Source organism: Megalobrama amblycephala, linkage group LG11 (assembly GCF_018812025.1).
Source record: "Megalobrama amblycephala isolate DHTTF-2021 linkage group LG11, ASM1881202v1, whole genome shotgun sequence".
NCBI lineage: Eukaryota > Metazoa > Chordata > Actinopteri > Cypriniformes > Xenocyprididae > Megalobrama > Megalobrama amblycephala.
In genome coordinates, this window is record NC_063054.1 from 26,837,409 (window position 1) to 26,856,636 (window position 19,228).

Here is a 19,228-nt window from a genome sequence, read left to right on the forward strand (position 1 = left end):
TCAATGATGATTAAATCTAACGATCGCTTAGCCTGAATTATTATTACTGCGCTACAAATTATTATTACTGTTATACTTTGTTTTCAAATCGTTAATGTTAACAACATCAGCATTGCGTGACTGTGTATTTAGTGTATATTAGCGTTACCTGTAGATTTCAATTTGTGTAACCACTCTGCCGTCTGAAGACTTTTGCTTTTGACTACGGGTGAATCTCCAGTTGATGATTGTCAGTGTCAGATTGACGTTTAATTATTCCAGCTGCTCTGGGAACAGGCTATAAATGATCGCTACAAGCAGCATAATATAGTCGATAAAATCGACTAGCCTGGACTCCTTTTTTCTGTTTACAGACGTGACGTAATGATGCAAAGATGAACGGCTGCACGCTCGATTTTTGCACGCTATTCTCTTCCGGAATCCTTTCCATTGAATTGATTCCACTGAATTGATTCCATTGAATCCTTTCATCTGTCGGCGTTGGTAATGCACTTTTACGTCGTTGTTTTTGGCGATTAGGACATCCGTGACATGCACACTTACGCACCATTTTAAAAAAATAGCTTGAATACAGCGTGCGTCTCCCTCAGACTGTAAACGAAATTCTGGCGCACCGGATAACACGTCAGCAGCGTCTTACGTCAGCAGTGCGCTGCGGTTCACTGAACCCGAGTCGTGAACCCGGATGAACAACAGACCCGGAAGAGAAGACAATGCTGAATAAAGTCGTAGTTTTTGTTATTTTTGGACCAAAATGTATTTTAGATGCTTCAAAAACTTCTAACTAACCCACTGATGTCACATGGACTACTTTGATGATGTTTTTATTACCTTTATGGACATGGACAGTCTACCGTACATACATTTTCAATGGAGGGACAGAAAGCTCTCGGACTAAATCTAAAATATCTTAAACTGTGTTCCGAAGATGAACGGAGCTCTTACGGGTTTGGAACGACATCAGGGTGAGTCATTAATGACATAATTTTCATTTTTTGGGTGAACTAACCCTTTAAAATAAAAAATAAAAAAACATAATTTCACAATTATTGATTTTACTGTATTTTTGATCAAATGTTGAGTATAAGAGACTTCTTTCAAAAACATGTAAACATATTACCGACCCTATGTAAAAAATGGTCACATTTGCTACAATTACAATTTTTCCCAAGGAGAAACATCTGAGAGAAAGCTGAAATTTCAACAAAACATACTCCATGAGTTAAGAAAGAGCCATCACAGAGCAAAAATATTTCCCCTGGGGCTCATACAGCTGAAAATATTGTTTTCAAAATGAAGTCATAAACATCAGACTTCAAGCCAAAAAATGACATGACCACTCCAATTCAGTATTTGGTATGGTGCAATGTTAACCATAATTCAGCCTGAGTCATGACTGATAATCACACTCAAACACCAGCATGCCCAGAACATCTAGTCAGTCTTGTTCTTTCACATCTTATTTGCTCGAATGAGTAGAGACAAACAAGCAAGCGTTTAATCTTTAACACTTACATAAAACACTCACCAAACCGGCTCATTACTTCTGCCTCTCTTGTGCTTGTGTTCAGCAAATCTTTGAAGAGAAAATGGAGACTTTTACTTAAACCTCCTAAAGAAAAGTCCCATGTATTCTCACATGTCTCCTTCAGAGGAGATCTCAACAACATCTGCAATCAAAAGTCAGAGATTTCAATATGAACTTAATACATTTTCACAACATACTTTAAACGAAATCGAAGAACAAACTAGTGTGAGCTCATTTTGAACAAAATCAGACCAAAATGAAGTTTGCAGAACTTTGTGGAAATCTTCTCCTGTTCATTTGTGAGTAAAAACATGAACACATTGGAGAGCTGCTTTATTGTAGAAATTGAAGTTATAATTCTAATTGAAAGTGACACTGACACTGTTTTTTCATGTTAAATACTGTAAAGCTGCTGGCTTTATAGCAATCTATTGTATAATAAACGTGAAGTGCTGAATTGCAGAGCTTGTGCAAACATATCCAAGTCGCTATGATATGATGCTTTCTTAACTGCTGTTTTCTCACCACTGTCATTTTTGTTGTGTTTATTTTGTTATTGAGAGAAAAGCATGCAGCACATATTTACATATTCATCTAAACACTGCTCTCAGCAGTTCAGTAACATTATAACGCAGCTCACGTATTTCTAACTTCTTTTTATCCCTAAGCAAAGACTGAAAAAGAACTTTGCTGTGAGTATATCAGGGCCTTAAAGGTGCAGTGTGTACATTTTAGCGGCATCTAGAGGTGAGGTTGCGAAATGCAATATATAGAAGCTATGGTGGCCAACACAGGACAAACATGTCATCATCTGAGACAGCAGATTTATTACAAATGGTTAAAAACGGTTTATTATGCAAGGTCTTTATACACCACTGAAAACAGTTATGTATATTATATTGCATTTCTGTCAATAGATCCTCCTAAAAATTTACATATTGCACCTTTAAGTACGCTTAAGTACCACAAGGGGAGCTATAGCTACATATAAGCTATAGAAACTGATGAAATGTATACCTTGAATCAGTGTTGCCAAGTCTGTGATTTTCCCGCGGAATGGGGCTATTTTAACATTGTTGCCGTGGGTTGTTTTTCATTTCCGTGGGTTGAAGCGACCCCAAATAACATGATATTTAGCCCCTGGAATGCGAATATTACCTGGGGAACCCTGTTAAAAATGCGGATTTTGCGTTTGGGCTACTTTTGGGCTAGTTTTGAGAAGCAATTGGATGGGTTTTGTTGTGAAAACCTGCTTTGAATACAATGGAAGTTGCTTTAGATAAAAGTGTCAGCCGAGTGCATAAATGTAAAATCAGTGCAAAGCAACAGTTGGAAGAGAATCTTGCTTAGCAAGTTAGTTAAACCGTCAAGCTGAATAATAATACACGCAATTTAACAGTTAACTCTATATCGGCTCATTGAGTACTGAGGTTTTGTTACGGCCACATCAATGCAAGCTTGCAACGAGTTGTTTCAGGCTTTAGTGTAATTGTTTCAAATTGATTCATAAGGAAAAACAGGCGACCAGACCAACCTTCATGTGCTCGGTTTCTCTTTCATGTCTTGTCTCTGCATGTTAGTTCTTATTACAAATTGGATACTGATTCTGAGGTCTTTGAAGAGATTGAAGAATTAAAAGATAATTTAAGATCATTTCTGAAGATTATATATTGGATCTGTTGGATCCTTATTATGTCTAATAAGGTAATTTTCACTTTCAACTTTGTTTTTTTGTGTGTGTATGTGTGTGTGTGTGTGTGTTTGGGTTTTTAATTGTTATTATTTTAGGTTTTCAAATACTTTACAAACTGTTCCAGTGGAGTTAATCTCCCTCTGTTTCTCACAGACACACTCACATTACACACACACACACACAAGTCCTATAAGAGCTAAAATTATGGCCGTTATTTAAAATTAAAATTATTATACGTTAGCTTTTAGAGGAGATCAGAGGTGGCAGGAAGGTGGCAGTCAGTCCAGACAGGAGTGGAGTTCTCAAAAGCCAGATAACCCGACACACACACACAATCTTCCTGTTTATGCATGTCCTCACATCCCATTCACAGTCTACCCAGCCCAAACCCGTAACACTTTCCTCTATGTGGACAATCTGCTCGGCACTCACTGTGTCTTATCTCTCGCCTCCTCTAAGTTTTTTTTTTCTCTCCTCTCTCTTTTTTTCCGCTCCCACTTCCCATAAGCGAATAAGATCTGATGCAGGCAAGATTGGGCACGTTGGCAGGAAGTGTTGCAGTTCTGGTTTGGGCTCTTTTTCCTCTTCTCTCTCCATTTCTCAGTTTAAGGTGGTGAGATGTATGTCGGTGTGAGATGTACAAGAAGGGGGACCCTCTGTGTGCACAATGACACACACTAATGGAGGCGTTGAAACATATTAACCATCCCTGCCTTTGTGATCAGGCAAATGTTTAGTCCCCTAATGACCCCCACTGATCCAAACAAACACACTCAGATAAAGAGAGAACCAGTGGGAGGACAGAGAGAAAGAAAGAGAGAGGGACTGCTCCTCCATGACCTCTAGGAACAAGCCACTGGGTTCAAGTGAGTCGCAGCAGAACATGGCCTGTTTGAGTCCATGAAAACAGAAAAACTGGATTATTGCATCCTTAAATGGCACACGCAAACATAGCAACTATTTCCAAAGGTCTTATCTTCACCTCTTATCCGTAGGACATGAAGCCATGTCTTTTAAACCATATCATCAAAGCGAAGCACTTACTCATAAGTGGGGGGTTCCTCTCATATCTAGACAGGTCTTATCTATTGGAAAACAAACATCTGTAATTGTTAGCGATGTGCGTCCAGCTATTAGTTAATAAAAAAGGAAAAATTAAAGGAAAAAATCTGTCATCATTTACTCACCCTCATGTCCTTCTAATCCCATATGACTTTGTTTCTTCCACTGACCACAAAATAAGAATTGTTGAAAAATGTCACTATTTTCCATGCATAGTAATAATGCCTAGAGCTTAAAAAAAGATGCAGAAGCACCAGAAATACCAATGATGATGTTCCCTCTTTGAGCTGTTAACGAATAACAGTGAGTATGTGAACAAATCAGACTGGTTTATTGAACTAAATCAGCTGATTCATTGGTCTAACTCAAAAAACTTGAGTTTTCATCTGTTCCTCATGCAAAACTGTTGTATGGCTTCAGAAGACTTACCTCATTTATGATACTTTCATAATGTTTATTATCAGTTTGGAGCTTGAAATTCCCTTCACTTCATTGTTTGGAAAGGAATATACAGGATAGGCTTCAAAAATTCACATTTTGTGAATTTTCACAACATGAAAGTGAGTAAATAATTGCATTTCATTTTTGGGAACTATTATACAATTATTGAATGAATTACTGTTTGTGTATATTTTTAATGATATTGGTTAGTGGTATTTAATTCAAATGTTATGAAGGTATGTAGGTAAAAGCACATCAAAAACAGTTTGAAATTTCTGTCATTAATTACTCACCTTCATGTCGTTCCACACACGCAAAACCTTCGTTCATCTCCGGAACACAAATTAAGATATTTTTTTGATGAAGTCCGAGAGGTTTTTTAATCTCTATTGTTGAATAAAGTCGTTATTTTTGTTTCGTTTTTGTGCACAAAAAGTATTCTCGTTGCTTCATAACATTAAGGTTGAACCACTGTAGTCACGTTGACTATTTTAACGATGTCTTTACTACTTCTCTGGACCTTGAATGTTGTAATTTCGTTGCCTTCTATGGGGGATAAAAAACAAACAAACTTGGATTTCATCAAAAATATCTTAATTTGTGTTCCGAAGATGAATGAAGGTCTTGCGGGTTTGGAACGATATGAGGGTGAGTGATTAATGACAGAAATTTCATTTTTGGGTGAACTAACCCTTTAAGAATATTTTGCTTTTAATATGGTATAATTGACATGAACATATATACATATGTAGACTCACAAAATATAAGTTAACCAACATTGACAAGAGATTCGTGGCGAGTCAGAGGATTGTGCCTCATGGTTTTTAGACTGCAACAATAGGGTCATTAACCTGCCTGTCCAAGGCCAAATTTACACACACTCAGTTTACACGCCGCCTTTAAAGCTTTCCGCTCTGGTCTATCAGGGCCTCTTAAACTGAACATATTTCGCCAGAGCTATAACTCAAGCTGTCAGAGTGGCTGGACAAACAAGTTTCTAAAATGACTGACAGGATTACTCAAGGGCCTTGGTTTTGTGGATCCACTCTCACAATGTGAAAGAAACGGATAAGATTGTTCAAAGACAGACAAAGATAAACACAACAGAGGCTTTCGACATCGACCTCCAAGCATCCACTATACATTTCAGTGTAAGAATGGATAAACAAATAATTTACATCTGAGCATTTGCCATTAGTTCTTGAAAAGTCCACATGTGGCAAGTGAGAGCTTGTATTTAAACCCATCAAAGCACAATTGATGTGACAAACAAAAATGTAGGATTATTTGTGTTTCTTTTACGTGGCTGATTTATGTGAATGTTTGCATGAACGAACTGGCTATGTGCTGTGCTGTAGGGAGGTCCATTATGTTAGACGCCAATGACAGTGCTACAGGTAGACAGGAAGGACAGCTGATCGCAAACGCAGTGCCAAACCATGTGTAACCATATGTCACCCCAAATGTGTTCGAGAACATGCAGGTGATTTGGTGGAAGAGTGGATTAACATCTCACAGAACTGGCAAATCTGGTGCAGTCCATGATGATGAGATGCACTGTAGTACTTAAAGCAGCTGGTGGCCACACCACATACTGACAACTGTTTTCAACATTGATAATAATAGGAAATGTTTCTTAAATCAGTATATTAGAATGAATTCTGAAGGATCATGTGACATTGAAGACTGAAGTAATGGCTGCTGAAAATCCACTTTTGCCATCACAGGAATGAATTACATTTTAAAATATCTAAAAATTGGTCACACTTTAGTATAGGGTCCAATTCTCACTATTAACTAACTATTAACTATGACTTTTACTTCAATCAAATCTTAATTAGTGCTTATTAATAGTTAGTAAGGTAGTTTTTAAGTTTAGGTAGGCTATTTGGTAAGATTAAGGGATGTACAATATGGTCATGCAGAATAAGGCATTAATATGCGTTTTATAAGTACTAATAAACAGCCAATATCCTAGTAATTTTTGAAAATACAGATAAAACGCTACATCAATGCTGAAAGGAGCCATTGAAATTATAGCCAGAATACTCCCATCTCTAAAGAGAGGTAAACTAAAGGTAGTCTCAAACTCGAAAAAAAGGGATAAGAAGTAGAATTGGTGGTCTTGCACCTCCTCCACAAATATTTCTGCTCTGCTCAAATAAACTAGCTGGGGGTTCATCAAAGTCTCATCTGGGATGAAAACGTCTGTTCAAACAGGCCTCTGTGGTAATAAATCATTCTCAAACTGTGTGATACAGTGTGAAATACCAAGCACAGTGCAAGCAAACCAATGAGCTTTTACACGGTCAATCACACACTCGTCAGCTCTACCTGCAGTCTCAAATGTAAGGCAGCGTGACCCGTGGAAATACCAACAGGAGCATAACTGCCTGGTGCCACAGGGTCGTTTAGGTTACATGCTTGTTGCTAGCCTGTCTTCAATTGTTGTTTGGATAATGGCTTGAAAGATCTGAGCAGTGGTGAGAAAATAGATGCCTCAATGAAGCCAGGAGTAAAAAAAGAAAGAAAGAAAGAAAGAAAGAAAGAAAGAAAGAAAGAAAGAAAGAAAGAAAGAAAGAAAGAAAGAAAGAAAGAAAGATCTTATGTTTAAAAAAATTTTAACGTCATGTTAGAACAAAGTCCATTTAAGACAAGTCATTTCACTAGGTGGCCATCTTTGAAACGCCTCTCAGGCATCCTGGGCATCATGCAATCTCTTTGAATGGGGAAACATCAAATTCTCCAAAACTGTTCGCCAACCTTACGATTAAATTTCATATTTAAAATCACCAATGAACGCTCGAATCATGACAAAAAAACTATTTTTCAGGCTGGATCAAGCTAATGCGCATGCGCAGACCTAAATGCTCGTCTCTTCGGAGGCGCGCGTCTGACTGTTTCTATAGAAACCGGTAATTCTAACGGCCGCTGAAGTGACGCGATGACTTTACCAGTCGGCGATTGGCTCTTATTTAGAAGGCGGGACTTATTCCGCCATATTGCGCTTTACACTTTCTCCCATTCAAAACAATACGAGTGACACGTCTTGTGTTATTCTATAGTCTTTGGTTAGAATCAGGGCTATTTACATGGCAAACACAAGGTCAATATCACAATCCATAAAATTTCAATTATTATATACAAATTTCAACTTGACATATGATAGAAAATCTAAAATACATTCAGGTGATACATTCTTAAATATTCAATTTAGACCTGTTTCTGAATAAAAGCGTTTTCAAGCAGTATAATAAAAATTACAGTCCAACAGAATGTGTTTAACAGTCAAAAGAACTTGACACGAGGGACATAAATCAATAGAAACCCATGTGTAAGTCTTGAGTGACCCAGTCGCACATAGTGAAGATGACTTGGTCATGTCTTGACTTGAGGTTATTGAAGACACTTCTTTTTATACTGGGGTTTATTTCATACAGTTTATTATTTTTAATATACCACTGATGGTGTGGTAAAGACAGGAAAGAGTAGCAGAGATTCTGGTTACTAGTTCAGTCCGCTTTGCGGAATTTCCCTATAAACTAAGAAGGGCTGAGCTACTCTTTAGCTTTATCTTTTATCTCTGCCCACTTCAACCAGAAGGGAAATCAAACAAAAGCACACACCATATGTAGTAACATAAACACTCTAAAAAGACACCCACTCCTACGAATGTACATACATATAGACACCAAGAGAGATACAGAAATATTTGTGAGTTGAAAATAAGACCATTCTAATATGAACCATTGAAATTATTTAAGAGGGAAAAAATCCTTCACAAAGCCTTGTTTGACACTTTAGAACAGCAATAAATAGAACGGACGGATGGACAGACAGAATGACAGACAGACAGACAGACAGACAGACAGATAGATAGATAGACAGATAGATAGATAGATAGATAGATAGATAGATAGATAGATAGATAGATAGATAGATAGATAGACAGATAGATAGATAAGGATTTGTTAAGTCAATAAGAAAGTTCATGACACAGGAAACATTCTATCCGATCGACTAAATTCCTTTAGCAGTTGCTCAAACTTGCACTTGCATCCAACTGACTCATATGCAGACCTCTGCCAAACAGCTAATGGTAAAGGATGAAAAGATATATGATGACAGAGGGAGGGAAGCATGCCAGAGAGATGATATCTACTTTTATCCCCTTCACTATACATTCATTAAGTAGCTCTGATGTCTCCATATCCTCATTGACCCCACCACATCGAAACCCAATGCTATACATATCCTTGCAGGTATGATGAGTTTCTTAAAAAATGCAAATGGTCATAATTTCCTCAAATCTGTAAGACTGTCTTGCTTCAGCTGGACACAAAAGGATAATCTCTGTATAACTATCAAGCTATTCTATAGCTTCAAAGAGGAGCTTGACAGCCTCAGTTCCCATTCACTTTCATTATATTGAAAAGAATGGCCAGAATATTCACCTTTTGTGTTCCACAGCAGAATGCCATACAGGTTTAACATGAGGGTGAGTAAATGATGACAGAATTTTCATTTTTGGCAGAACTATCACTTTAAAGGGTTTAGCGGAGACACTTTAACTGTGTGGGGTAAGAGGGTGGAAGGTTGATTACTAGTTGAATTCCGCCAAGTTGAATTTGTATGTCATTTGTTAAGGAATTATGCCATTGTGGAATCTGCTATGATTGACGAGTCTGCTGATTAAAGGAGGGGCTCTAGGGTAAAGCAAAGTCTACAGAAGTTCAGAATGCATGTGTTCATTGAGAGAAAAAAATGAAAGATCTACACAAAGGTGAGAGACATTAAAGGAAAACATTGCAGTTTGCAATGTAGAGAAAATGGATACACATTAACGTGCATTTAAAGAGCATTAATATGTCCAAATCACACATCTAAGGCAAAAATGTACTTCTGACACCTCTGAAGCCATAAACCTGCACATTTTGTGCACACTCTGCATACCAGAGCTGAGGAGCAGGCGCCCGGGCCTGACTTCCGATCGTGTGCACTATTGATGTCCTGGCCTGTGTGCGCTCATTGTCTCCCGCTGTGTTGTCATTGAGGCTTTATGCTTTGCTTTTGTATTTTCTCTAAATATGAATGTTTTATCCAAACTGGCCCAATTGCTTAACCATCCATACTCTACTCCACCCACTGCTTCAGTAAGACAGGACAACATGAGACTGAGCTGGATGAATGCACAGACAGACGTTCTCTTAGGCATCTCGACAAGTATGTAACATTGGCAATTTCACATGTTTTAATGGGCAGATATTAAACTGCTAATTTGTAATGAAATAATAAATATAGAGCCAAATATGAAGCCATTATCACAAACGACTTACGTTGAAAGCCATTTAAATGTTTGAAAACGAATTCGTGAATCACCTTGATGTTTTTACTTGCAAATTTATAATAAGAAAACTATGCAAATCCAACTGAAGCAACAAAGCCGGCACAGACAAATCAAAGGCTGACTGACAGTACCAAACATTCACTTTGCGACAAAAGTATTCAGCTTCCCACTCCCCCTCACTTTCACACAGGAAGCTCTTCCTGAGCTGAGGTCATAGAGATTGGGCTCTGGAGGAGCGCTTCAAATCCCAAACCCTCTCTTATGGTCTCTGTCTTTCTCTCACTGAGTTCCCACAGCAAACTGTTCACAAGAGAAGCACAAGTCTTCAAGTATGTTAAAGGAAGCCGGGGCTAGATGTCACACGGGGAAGTGATCGCAAAAAAAAATTTGAGTCAAGTTTAATTGCACAAATGCATTTTTCTAGGAGTTTTATAAGTTTGTTTCAAAAATCTAGTTCAGAGAGTTCTGGGATAATTTTCATGGATTCTGTCCTCCGATTTCAACAATATTACATTTTAATAGCTTAAATTTATTCATTACATTTATTTATTAAACTTAAATTTATTTTGAACTATATGGGTGATTTTAACCAATGTTTATACTATTTGTTTTAGAAATGTCAGGTTGATGAAAATTGTTGTTAATATTTTTGTGTTAAAGGTCCAAAGTCTTTAAGGGAAAGCTCTGAAATGGACTCAAAAATAAACCCAATATGAGAAATATTCACTTGATTTTTAATGAATAAACAATGTAGAGAGGACTTTAAAGACATATCTGACTTAGTGTTTAGGCTACAACATAGGAATATATTACAACAAAATTATATATTTAGATTTTTTTTAATGTTACCTCCAAATGTCTTTAAGACAAAGTCTGTTTTATAATTCCAACATGAATATTTTAATTTGTGACAATTACATTTTAACACGTTGTGTATTTTGATATGATTTTTTTTTTTTTTTTTTTTTTTGTCAGGTCAATAATTTTTTTTTTTTTTATGGTAAAATTCCAACCTTGACTCAAAAATAAACCCTGAGACAAACTCAACTGATTCAAAAGTGTGACAACAAGCCTTTATCTCCCCTACTTTGGGTCAATCTGCTAACTAAAAGATGGACGCAATATAAGAAAATTAATATCATTGGAATATTATTTGAAACTCACCCCCTTTAAAGAGTGTGATAGAACAAAACGCCATGGGTTCAAACGGACAACCACATAACATAATCTCCTCCTATCATATCCAAAAAATCGTACAAACCCGCTATAGAATTAAATCAACACAATCTACTATAAAGCTTTTATGTCGAGGGCTAACTGATAAGCATTTTCGTGGTTGAGCATCCAGCTACACAAAACATACATCGTCCCCTTAATGCAAACACTGAGGGGCGCATCACGTGTCCACATGGCGGCAGAAGTGAGTCGTCACTGTATGTTCTGCGGATCGGCCGTTACCTCACTGACCTAAACAATGAGGAGAGATGCTGCTGACTCGCTCCGATTCATTCACAACACAGTTCATCCAGTTTGAACGCATATATATTATACAACTACATTTATATTCTGAATAAAACAAGGTTACACAGCAGATTAAAATAAAACATATTTAATCAAATATATTTCAGTCATTTACTTTACATTCAATTTAAATTGTTCCAGGCCCTTAAAGGGACAGTTCATCCAAATATTAACATTTTGGCATAATTTAACCCACCAAGTCGTTCTGACATGTCGTTCATGAAACACAAAATATGTTTGGAAGAATATTGGAGACTGAAAGTCGTCGTTTACTTTCATTGCCGCTACCCACACAATGAAAGTGAACGAGGACTGAGATCTGTCATTCACAACATCTCCATCTGCGTTGCATTAAAGAAGTCAGTGTTTTGTACATGATGATTTTTTAATTTATGAGTGAGCTATTCCTTAAAATTAAACACCTTAAACAGACCAAAATGATGCCCTTTCCAAAGAAATTCACACAGCAAATGTCCCACAAATACAAATACCTCGCCCAGCGCTCCGCCCACTGTGGGAGGAGCCAATACATCTCCTAAACGCAAGCAGGGAGAATAATACTTCAGAGCCCGAAACACAGAAGAGACAGAACAGTCTTCAGTCACCGCGGTAGATGTGCGACTCCAAACGGGAGGCACAGTGACTGCGATAAAGAAGGGACAAGAAACTCTCAGAGGTAAGACGCCCAGGTCTTTTAGTGTCAACTAGTTGGTTTCATTGACGCGAAATACTATTTATGAGCTATTTACCTTTCTGCAAGACTTGCTACAGAAGGAGTTTGTGTCTCGTGCTACAATTACAGTCCAAAGTTTAGTGAGTTAATGAACCCCATCACAGTAAACAATGTAGAGAGGACACTTCAAAGACATCTTTAACTGAGCGTCTACTGTATTACAACTAAATATTGTATTTAGTGATTTTTTTTGCATATTAACTCCAAATGGCTTTGTTAGGACAAAAGCTGTTATTAGTATTATTAGTATTATTATTCTAACATTATTATTATTATTATTATTTAATAATGATGATGAAAACCTAATAATAATAATAATAACTGTTATCACGAATCTCCATATTGAAAGAGTTTGTGTTTCATGCAGCAATTAGGCTACAGTTCAAAGTTTAAGTGAGCTAATGAAAATTTTCACACTACACAGTGGGGACGGTGAGATGACACCTAAAAGACATCAGGATGAAAGCCATTAATAAAAAGATATGTTTGCCATTTTCCCGTGTTACCTCACCAGGGGCTTTTGGGACAAAAGCTTTTTTTTTTTTTTTTTTTTTTTTTTTTCCTTTTTTGGAAAGCTGTGGTGATTCTAACACTTCAGTTTGTGTGTCTCACAGGGAGAAAGAATGCCAGCTAAAACCATGAACTCTGATTTGGAGTTTGACTCCTTGCAGCCGTGTTTCTACCCGGACGAGGATGACTTCTACTTCTGCAGACCAGACGCTGCACCGCCTGGAGAGGACATCTGGAAGAAATTCGAGCTGCTGCCCACTCCTCCTCTGTCCCCGAGCCGGGCAGCGCTTCCAGGGGATCCGGGGGAGCTGGGCGCGGTGGCTGGGGATTGCTCGCTGATGGGCTTTGGATTAACGGACCCGTTGGACTGGGCTTCTGAGCTTCTGCTCTTACCGGAAGACGACATTTGGGGGGCGTCTGACGGAGACCTCTTCGGCTCCGTTTTGGATACTACGGACAATTCCATCATCATTCAGGACTGCATGTGGAGCGGCTTCTCGGCACGCGAGAAATTGGAGCGAGTGGTGAATGAGAAACTCGGGAAAGCAGTCTCTGCTCCTACCGGTACTGAAGCCGGTAAAGACACGACAGTCAAGTCGCCGGAAATTAGCCACTCTATACCGGAGTGTGTGGACCCTACCGTAGTTTTCCCTTATCCAGTCAACAAAAGAAACGGGAGCAGCAGCAGCAGCCAAAGTGTGACACAGCTGAGGAGCCAACAGCTGCCTCCAGTCAGTGCAGACGAGACTCCAAGCGACTCTGGTAAGTGTCTACTTAATGTAAAGTTAGTAAGTGAAGTGTTCACAAGAAACTGTCTATAAATTAGTTATTAATCATCATCATCACCACCAAATTATGATGATGGTGATGATGCAGGCAAAAAGTTTGGCAGTCTATAGTTTGGCCTAGTTTGTAAGTGGTCATTGGGGTAATTGTTGAAGATCATATGACAGGCCCTGAATCGGATTAGTGTGTGACATTCCAGACTGTCGGTCACACACAAGCGCGCGCACACACTCAGTAGTAGTAGTGGGCGGTGATGGGGAATTTATGTAATACTAGATCTGCATACCCAGTAGATGGCGGTAATATTTGATGTTGTCGATGATGTCGAGCCATTTGGCTGAATAGCTCTTGGTTAGAGATTTAATGCAGAGAATAGCGTCACTGAGCCATATTAAATAGGAAAACGTGCCCTTATCTGCCCTCCATTAATCTGGCTTTAGGTATGGAAGTAGAATCTAATTTGGGAATTTATTAAGTCATAGGATTAGGTTTCTTATGAGATGCAAGATTGTTTTGAAACATAAACGTTATTTTAATAATTCTTATTTTTATTTAATTATTTTTCAGATTGAGAGCTCTTGATGGTGTAAAACCACAGGCTCAGATGTTTGGGGAGTGTGAGCGAGGGCAGATTTCATAAAAGCCAAGCCCCTAAATTCAGTGCCCCCCAATAAGTCGCTTCCCTTCTAAATGAGGACTTGTTTCAAATGCAAATCCCAAACGACAATCACACGTGGGTGAGAGAATAAGAGCTGGCACTGGGCACCAGCATGTGATAAAGGAGGCATGCGTTTGCATCTACGAGAAAGGCAAACCCCCCCTTTCCTGCCCAGTGGGCAGAGCTTGGCAGGCCGAGAATCTTCCAGAGAGGTGCAGTGAATGATAATGACAACAACAACAACAAAAAAAAAAGACGAAGGAAAAAAAGAGACGATGGGTCATCTCTCTTTACAGGGTGACGGCTTTGAACAAGCAGAGCCTTTCCTCCAGCTGTCTGCTTGGCACCTCTCCAGGGCAGCGGCTTAAGACGGCATCAGATCAGTGTTACTCGGCAAAGCCCGCGAATAATTGGACCACACGATTACAACGCTAGTTTTTCCCGCCTGTGCTGTTATCCCTTTTCGCGGCAAACCAGTGGAAAAGGGGAACGCACTGACTGTCTGCGTTCTGTTGGAGACTAAATTGCCCCGTTTGGTCTCTCCTTAATGCTGGCAGACGGTTTCCTGTAGGGAGCTTTTGAAGTGAGAGGCTGTGGGCTCCATTAAATGCCAAACAGTCTTCATGTGTGGCTTAGCTTATAATCACGTCCATTATCTCATAAACATAGCTCTCGGGCGTCACACTGAGGACGTCTTGCCATCTAAGCTTAACTTGAAATGTGTCACCAGTTGAAAAGGCACCAAGTGAAATGCCTAACTTGACAGCAAAACAGCTTTTGTAAGAAAATATGACATGACGAAATACTCATGTGCTTGGAAACCCTCTTATTAGATGCCGTAAATAGAGGGTGTGTGTTAAAGTAGAAAGTCAAATCCAAGGTGGTCCAGTCTGGGGAGAAACCAGCTCCTCTGTGTTTGACAGAGCGTGTTCAGATGATTGCATTGTGCAATTGTCTCATCTGCCCACACAAAGGCATTAACTCGAGCACACACCCTGAGAAAACACAGGCATGTTTCCGTTAAGAGTGCTTGTTCATACCTGTGTACTTCAAGAGGAATGGTTGCACAACAAACCTGCTAACCTAAATCTCCTTCTCTTCCTCTAGATGATGATGATGACGAAGATGACGACGACGACGATGACGATGAAGACGATGAAGAAGAGGAGGAGATTGACGTCGTCACGGTCGAGAAAAGGCGTTCCATCACCAGCAAGATAACCGGCACTGGTCTGTCTGCCGTCTCTAACTCTCAGGCGTCCACAGGAGGGCGGTTGGGCTCAGGGGTGAGCAAAGCTCCACAGGAGCTCATTCTGAAGAGGACGGCGGCAGCCTCTATCCACCAGCAACAGCATAACTACGCAGCCCCATCCCCATACTCCGAACAGCAAGACGTACCCAGCGCTCCTCCAAGCAAGAAACTCCGAATCGACAACAGCACTACAACTCTACGCACTGGCAAGAACCAGAGCTCTTCCCCGAACTCCCCTACTAACAGTGTACCAGGACAGCGCATGAGGAAGAGCGATTCCAGCAGCCCGCGATGCTCCGACTCGGAGGACAGCGAACGCCGGCGCAACCACAACATCTTGGAGCGCCAGCGGCGAAACGACCTGCGCTCTAGCTTCCTGACTTTGCGCGACCAGGTGCCCGAGTTGGCGCACAACGACAAGGCGGCAAAGGTGGTCATCCTGAAGAAGGCCACCGAGTACGTCAGCTCCCTTGAGGCCCAGGAGCTCCGACTCCAGCAGGAGAAAGACAGATTGCAAGCCCGAAGACAACAGCTCCTCCGCAGGCTCGAGCAGGCCAGGACTCGCTAACACTTAACGCTCATTGGCTGAACGCCTCACAGCTAACGGTCGGCGTCAAATGACGGACGACAAACCGCTAAGGCTAACGGCCCAAAATGAATACTAGGGACACTCACTGCTGACACTTTTTTGCACATTTTTTGACGTCAAGAATGTTTCAGGTTTACTTTGTCACCCCAATCACGCTACAACGATGAGGGAAGGTGCTTACCTGTAAACCCAACTTCCCCTCAATGACAAGACCCTTATGAACACAGTCTTCAATACGCGATTGGGTCGATGAACTTTGCGTTCACGCTCTTCCTGCAAAATGGACACTAAACAAATGACACGAGACACTTCGAATGGCTATAATCTCTCACACCTCACTGGTGCTGAATCTCATGGATGTACCTCTGCGCACCTTGATGTCAGACACTTTTGTAAATAGATTAGATTTTAAAAGAACATACACTCAGTCTGCCTTGTTTTTGTATACGATTATTGTCTTTTGGTTTTTTTTATAAAGATGTCAAAAGCTGCCAATAACTAGACTGGAAGTTTATATACCTTTAACAAGTACTGTAAGACCTCCATTTTTGAGGATTTTTGTAATATAAGGACACATTGTTTTGTTTTTTGGAATCTTTTGTCTTATAATCTCTCTGTTATGACACACTTTACTAATTCCTACATTTATGCTTTAGTGTGCTTCTGATACATACTAAATTTGATACTTATATTTTCGTATGAAAATGAGTTCTGAGTAGATATCACTTTATCTTGTTTTTATTCTTTTTTCTACCTTAATTTCTTTTGTACAGAAAATTCTTTCTATCTCCATTTAAAAGGCTTCTATACTTTGCTGTCTTTCTCTTTCTTTGTTTATATATTTGTAAGTATTGGGTTCATAGAACTGGGTCATTGGGAAAAAAGTGTTTTTTCTCCTTTTCTATAATGTACATTGAGTGCTGCGACTCACAGCACTTTGAAATACCTCATTTTGAAAAATAAATAGACATTTTGAAAACAAAAGAGCTTGTTGTCAAAAGATGAGTGCTTCTGTATCGCCTCTAGTGGGTTTGAGTCCTGTCAGGTATTGAGAAACAATACGCCGAACTGCATTTCAGACATGCTTGAAGCCCCTCTGTGGGCGGCAACATCCACATTTCAAACAGCCCTGAAACAACTCTCCTAAGTTATGACTTTCAAGGGGATTATGACTTTGAAAGCAAAAAAACCCACAGTTAAATCATTTTGTCAAATAAAAATACCCATGTCACTCATTTGAAGCATAAATAAGGAGCTGGGCAAGTCTAGTTTTTCTCTAGGATCATGTTTTTTTACTACTGCTTCCTCAACATAATGTCAAAGTAGTTTGGTTACTATACTTAAATTGACGAAATTTGAATCAAATCCAATATCTATATATATTTGAATTGATTTTCTACATGTTTTGGACTTTTTTTCCCCTCTTTTCTATTCAACCTTTCCTGTTTTTCATTCGCCAAGCCTTTCTCCCTCCATCTGCCTCGCTATGAAGAGAGATCTGGTTGACCAAGCCCTCTCTCACAAAAGAGAACGAGTATCTCCCTCGTAATTCACTCTCTCTCCCTCTTTCAGTTGATTTAGAAATCGGCAGGGCACATCCACATGTACTTTCAGGCACTCATACACAAAAACAAACGCTGGCACACACACTCTCAGCGCGAGTGGATATGAAAGCGTGCGCAGCGCACACTCAGACTGGCCCCCGCAGCTTCTTACCTCATTGTTCTGCACGTTACCATGGAAACTGGAGCAGCTGCAGCGTGGCAGACTTCAAGTGCGAGTGTGTTTTATTCTATTTGTGCATGCGTGTGTACGTGCGAAGGGTGTGGGGGGCGTCTTTTGTGAGGAGGGCATCGTGACCTGTACGTCTAATATCCTGCTGGACTGAGAAACGGGTTTGTGTTTACTAACTTCAGTCACATGGCCTGAAAGCTGACTGAAGCCCCGCCCACCAACGTGTCACAATGAACGATTTTCTTTGGTCCAGAATAAACAGACAGAATTAGAATTCTGTCGCTGCAGTACAGGAGAAACAAGGTTTGGAGGGGTGCACAGAGAAAGAGAGACCTTCGATTAAAAATTGGACCGTCTAGACATAACAAGGTTACATAACAGTCTGTGCTGTATATGTGTGCGTGTCTGCGATGTTTGGTCCCCAGGATGAGGTAACCATGGGAGACCCCACTGTGCCATCTGGCCGATGGCTTATCCTGCCTGGTTATAAAAAAACAAAAACAAAGCCTCGAGCTAAGACAATAACACATCGCCATGTGGAAACTGATAGAGCTGGCCACCATACAAAGCACTGTTTGTATCTTATTTAATTTTTCAAACCTGAGATTTTATACATATAGCCTAGGTTGAATATGGGTAAAATGGGACATTTTCTGATAATTTGGAATTTTTTTAATATGATGCTAAATTAACTCCTCACATAATACAATTTCTGCTCACAATAATAAATATTTTAAATACTTCAATATCTCCACTATACACTGGGTTTTTTTCCCCACAAGGGGCTGCAAGGGAATGCTAGATCTCTGAAAAAAAAAAAGTAAAAATATTTGATTTGATTAAATAAAAAAAAATAAAAATAAACAAGTGAATTTTTATATAAATAAATAAATAAAATTATATAAAAATAAAATATAATAAATGTATATATTTTATTTAAATAAATAAATTAAATAATTAAAATAAATCTGATTTATACCTAAAAATAAATAAAATTAAATTGATTAAAATTAATTTAAATAAAGAATTGGTTAAAATCAATAGACAAAATTTAAATAAATAAATAATATATCTAAAGTAGTGTGGTGTTTTAAAAAAAAGTAATATAAAGTAGGTCTAACTGAAACTGAATATTTTCTAAATAATATTTTGCACATATGTGACCCTGGACCACAAAACCAGTCATAAGGGAAATTGAGATTTATTCATCATCTGAATACTGAATAAATAAGCTTTCCATTGATGTATGGTTTGTTATAATAGGACAATATTTGAAAATCTGGAATCTGAGGGTGCAAAAAAATCTGAAAAGTAATCACCTTTAAAAAATCACCTTTAAAGTTGTCTAATTGAAGTTCTTAGCAATGCATATCC

The 19,228-nt window shown here is 39.0% G+C and overlaps 1 protein-coding gene across 1 annotated transcript; it reads left to right on the forward strand.

The window, feature by feature from the left end:
* Positions 1-11,898: 11,898 nt before the first annotated feature.
* mycn (MYCN proto-oncogene, bHLH transcription factor) lies at positions 11,899-17,106 on the forward strand. The gene is made up of 3 exons (XM_048207022.1): positions 11,899-12,268; positions 12,940-13,597; positions 15,387-17,106. Exons 2-3 carry the CDS (start codon positions 12,949-12,951, stop codon positions 16,097-16,099), a joined length of 1,362 nt encoding a protein of 453 aa, XP_048062979.1. The 5' UTR covers positions 11,899-12,268; positions 12,940-12,948; the 3' UTR covers positions 16,100-17,106.
* Positions 17,107-19,228: the final 2,122 nt, after the last annotated feature.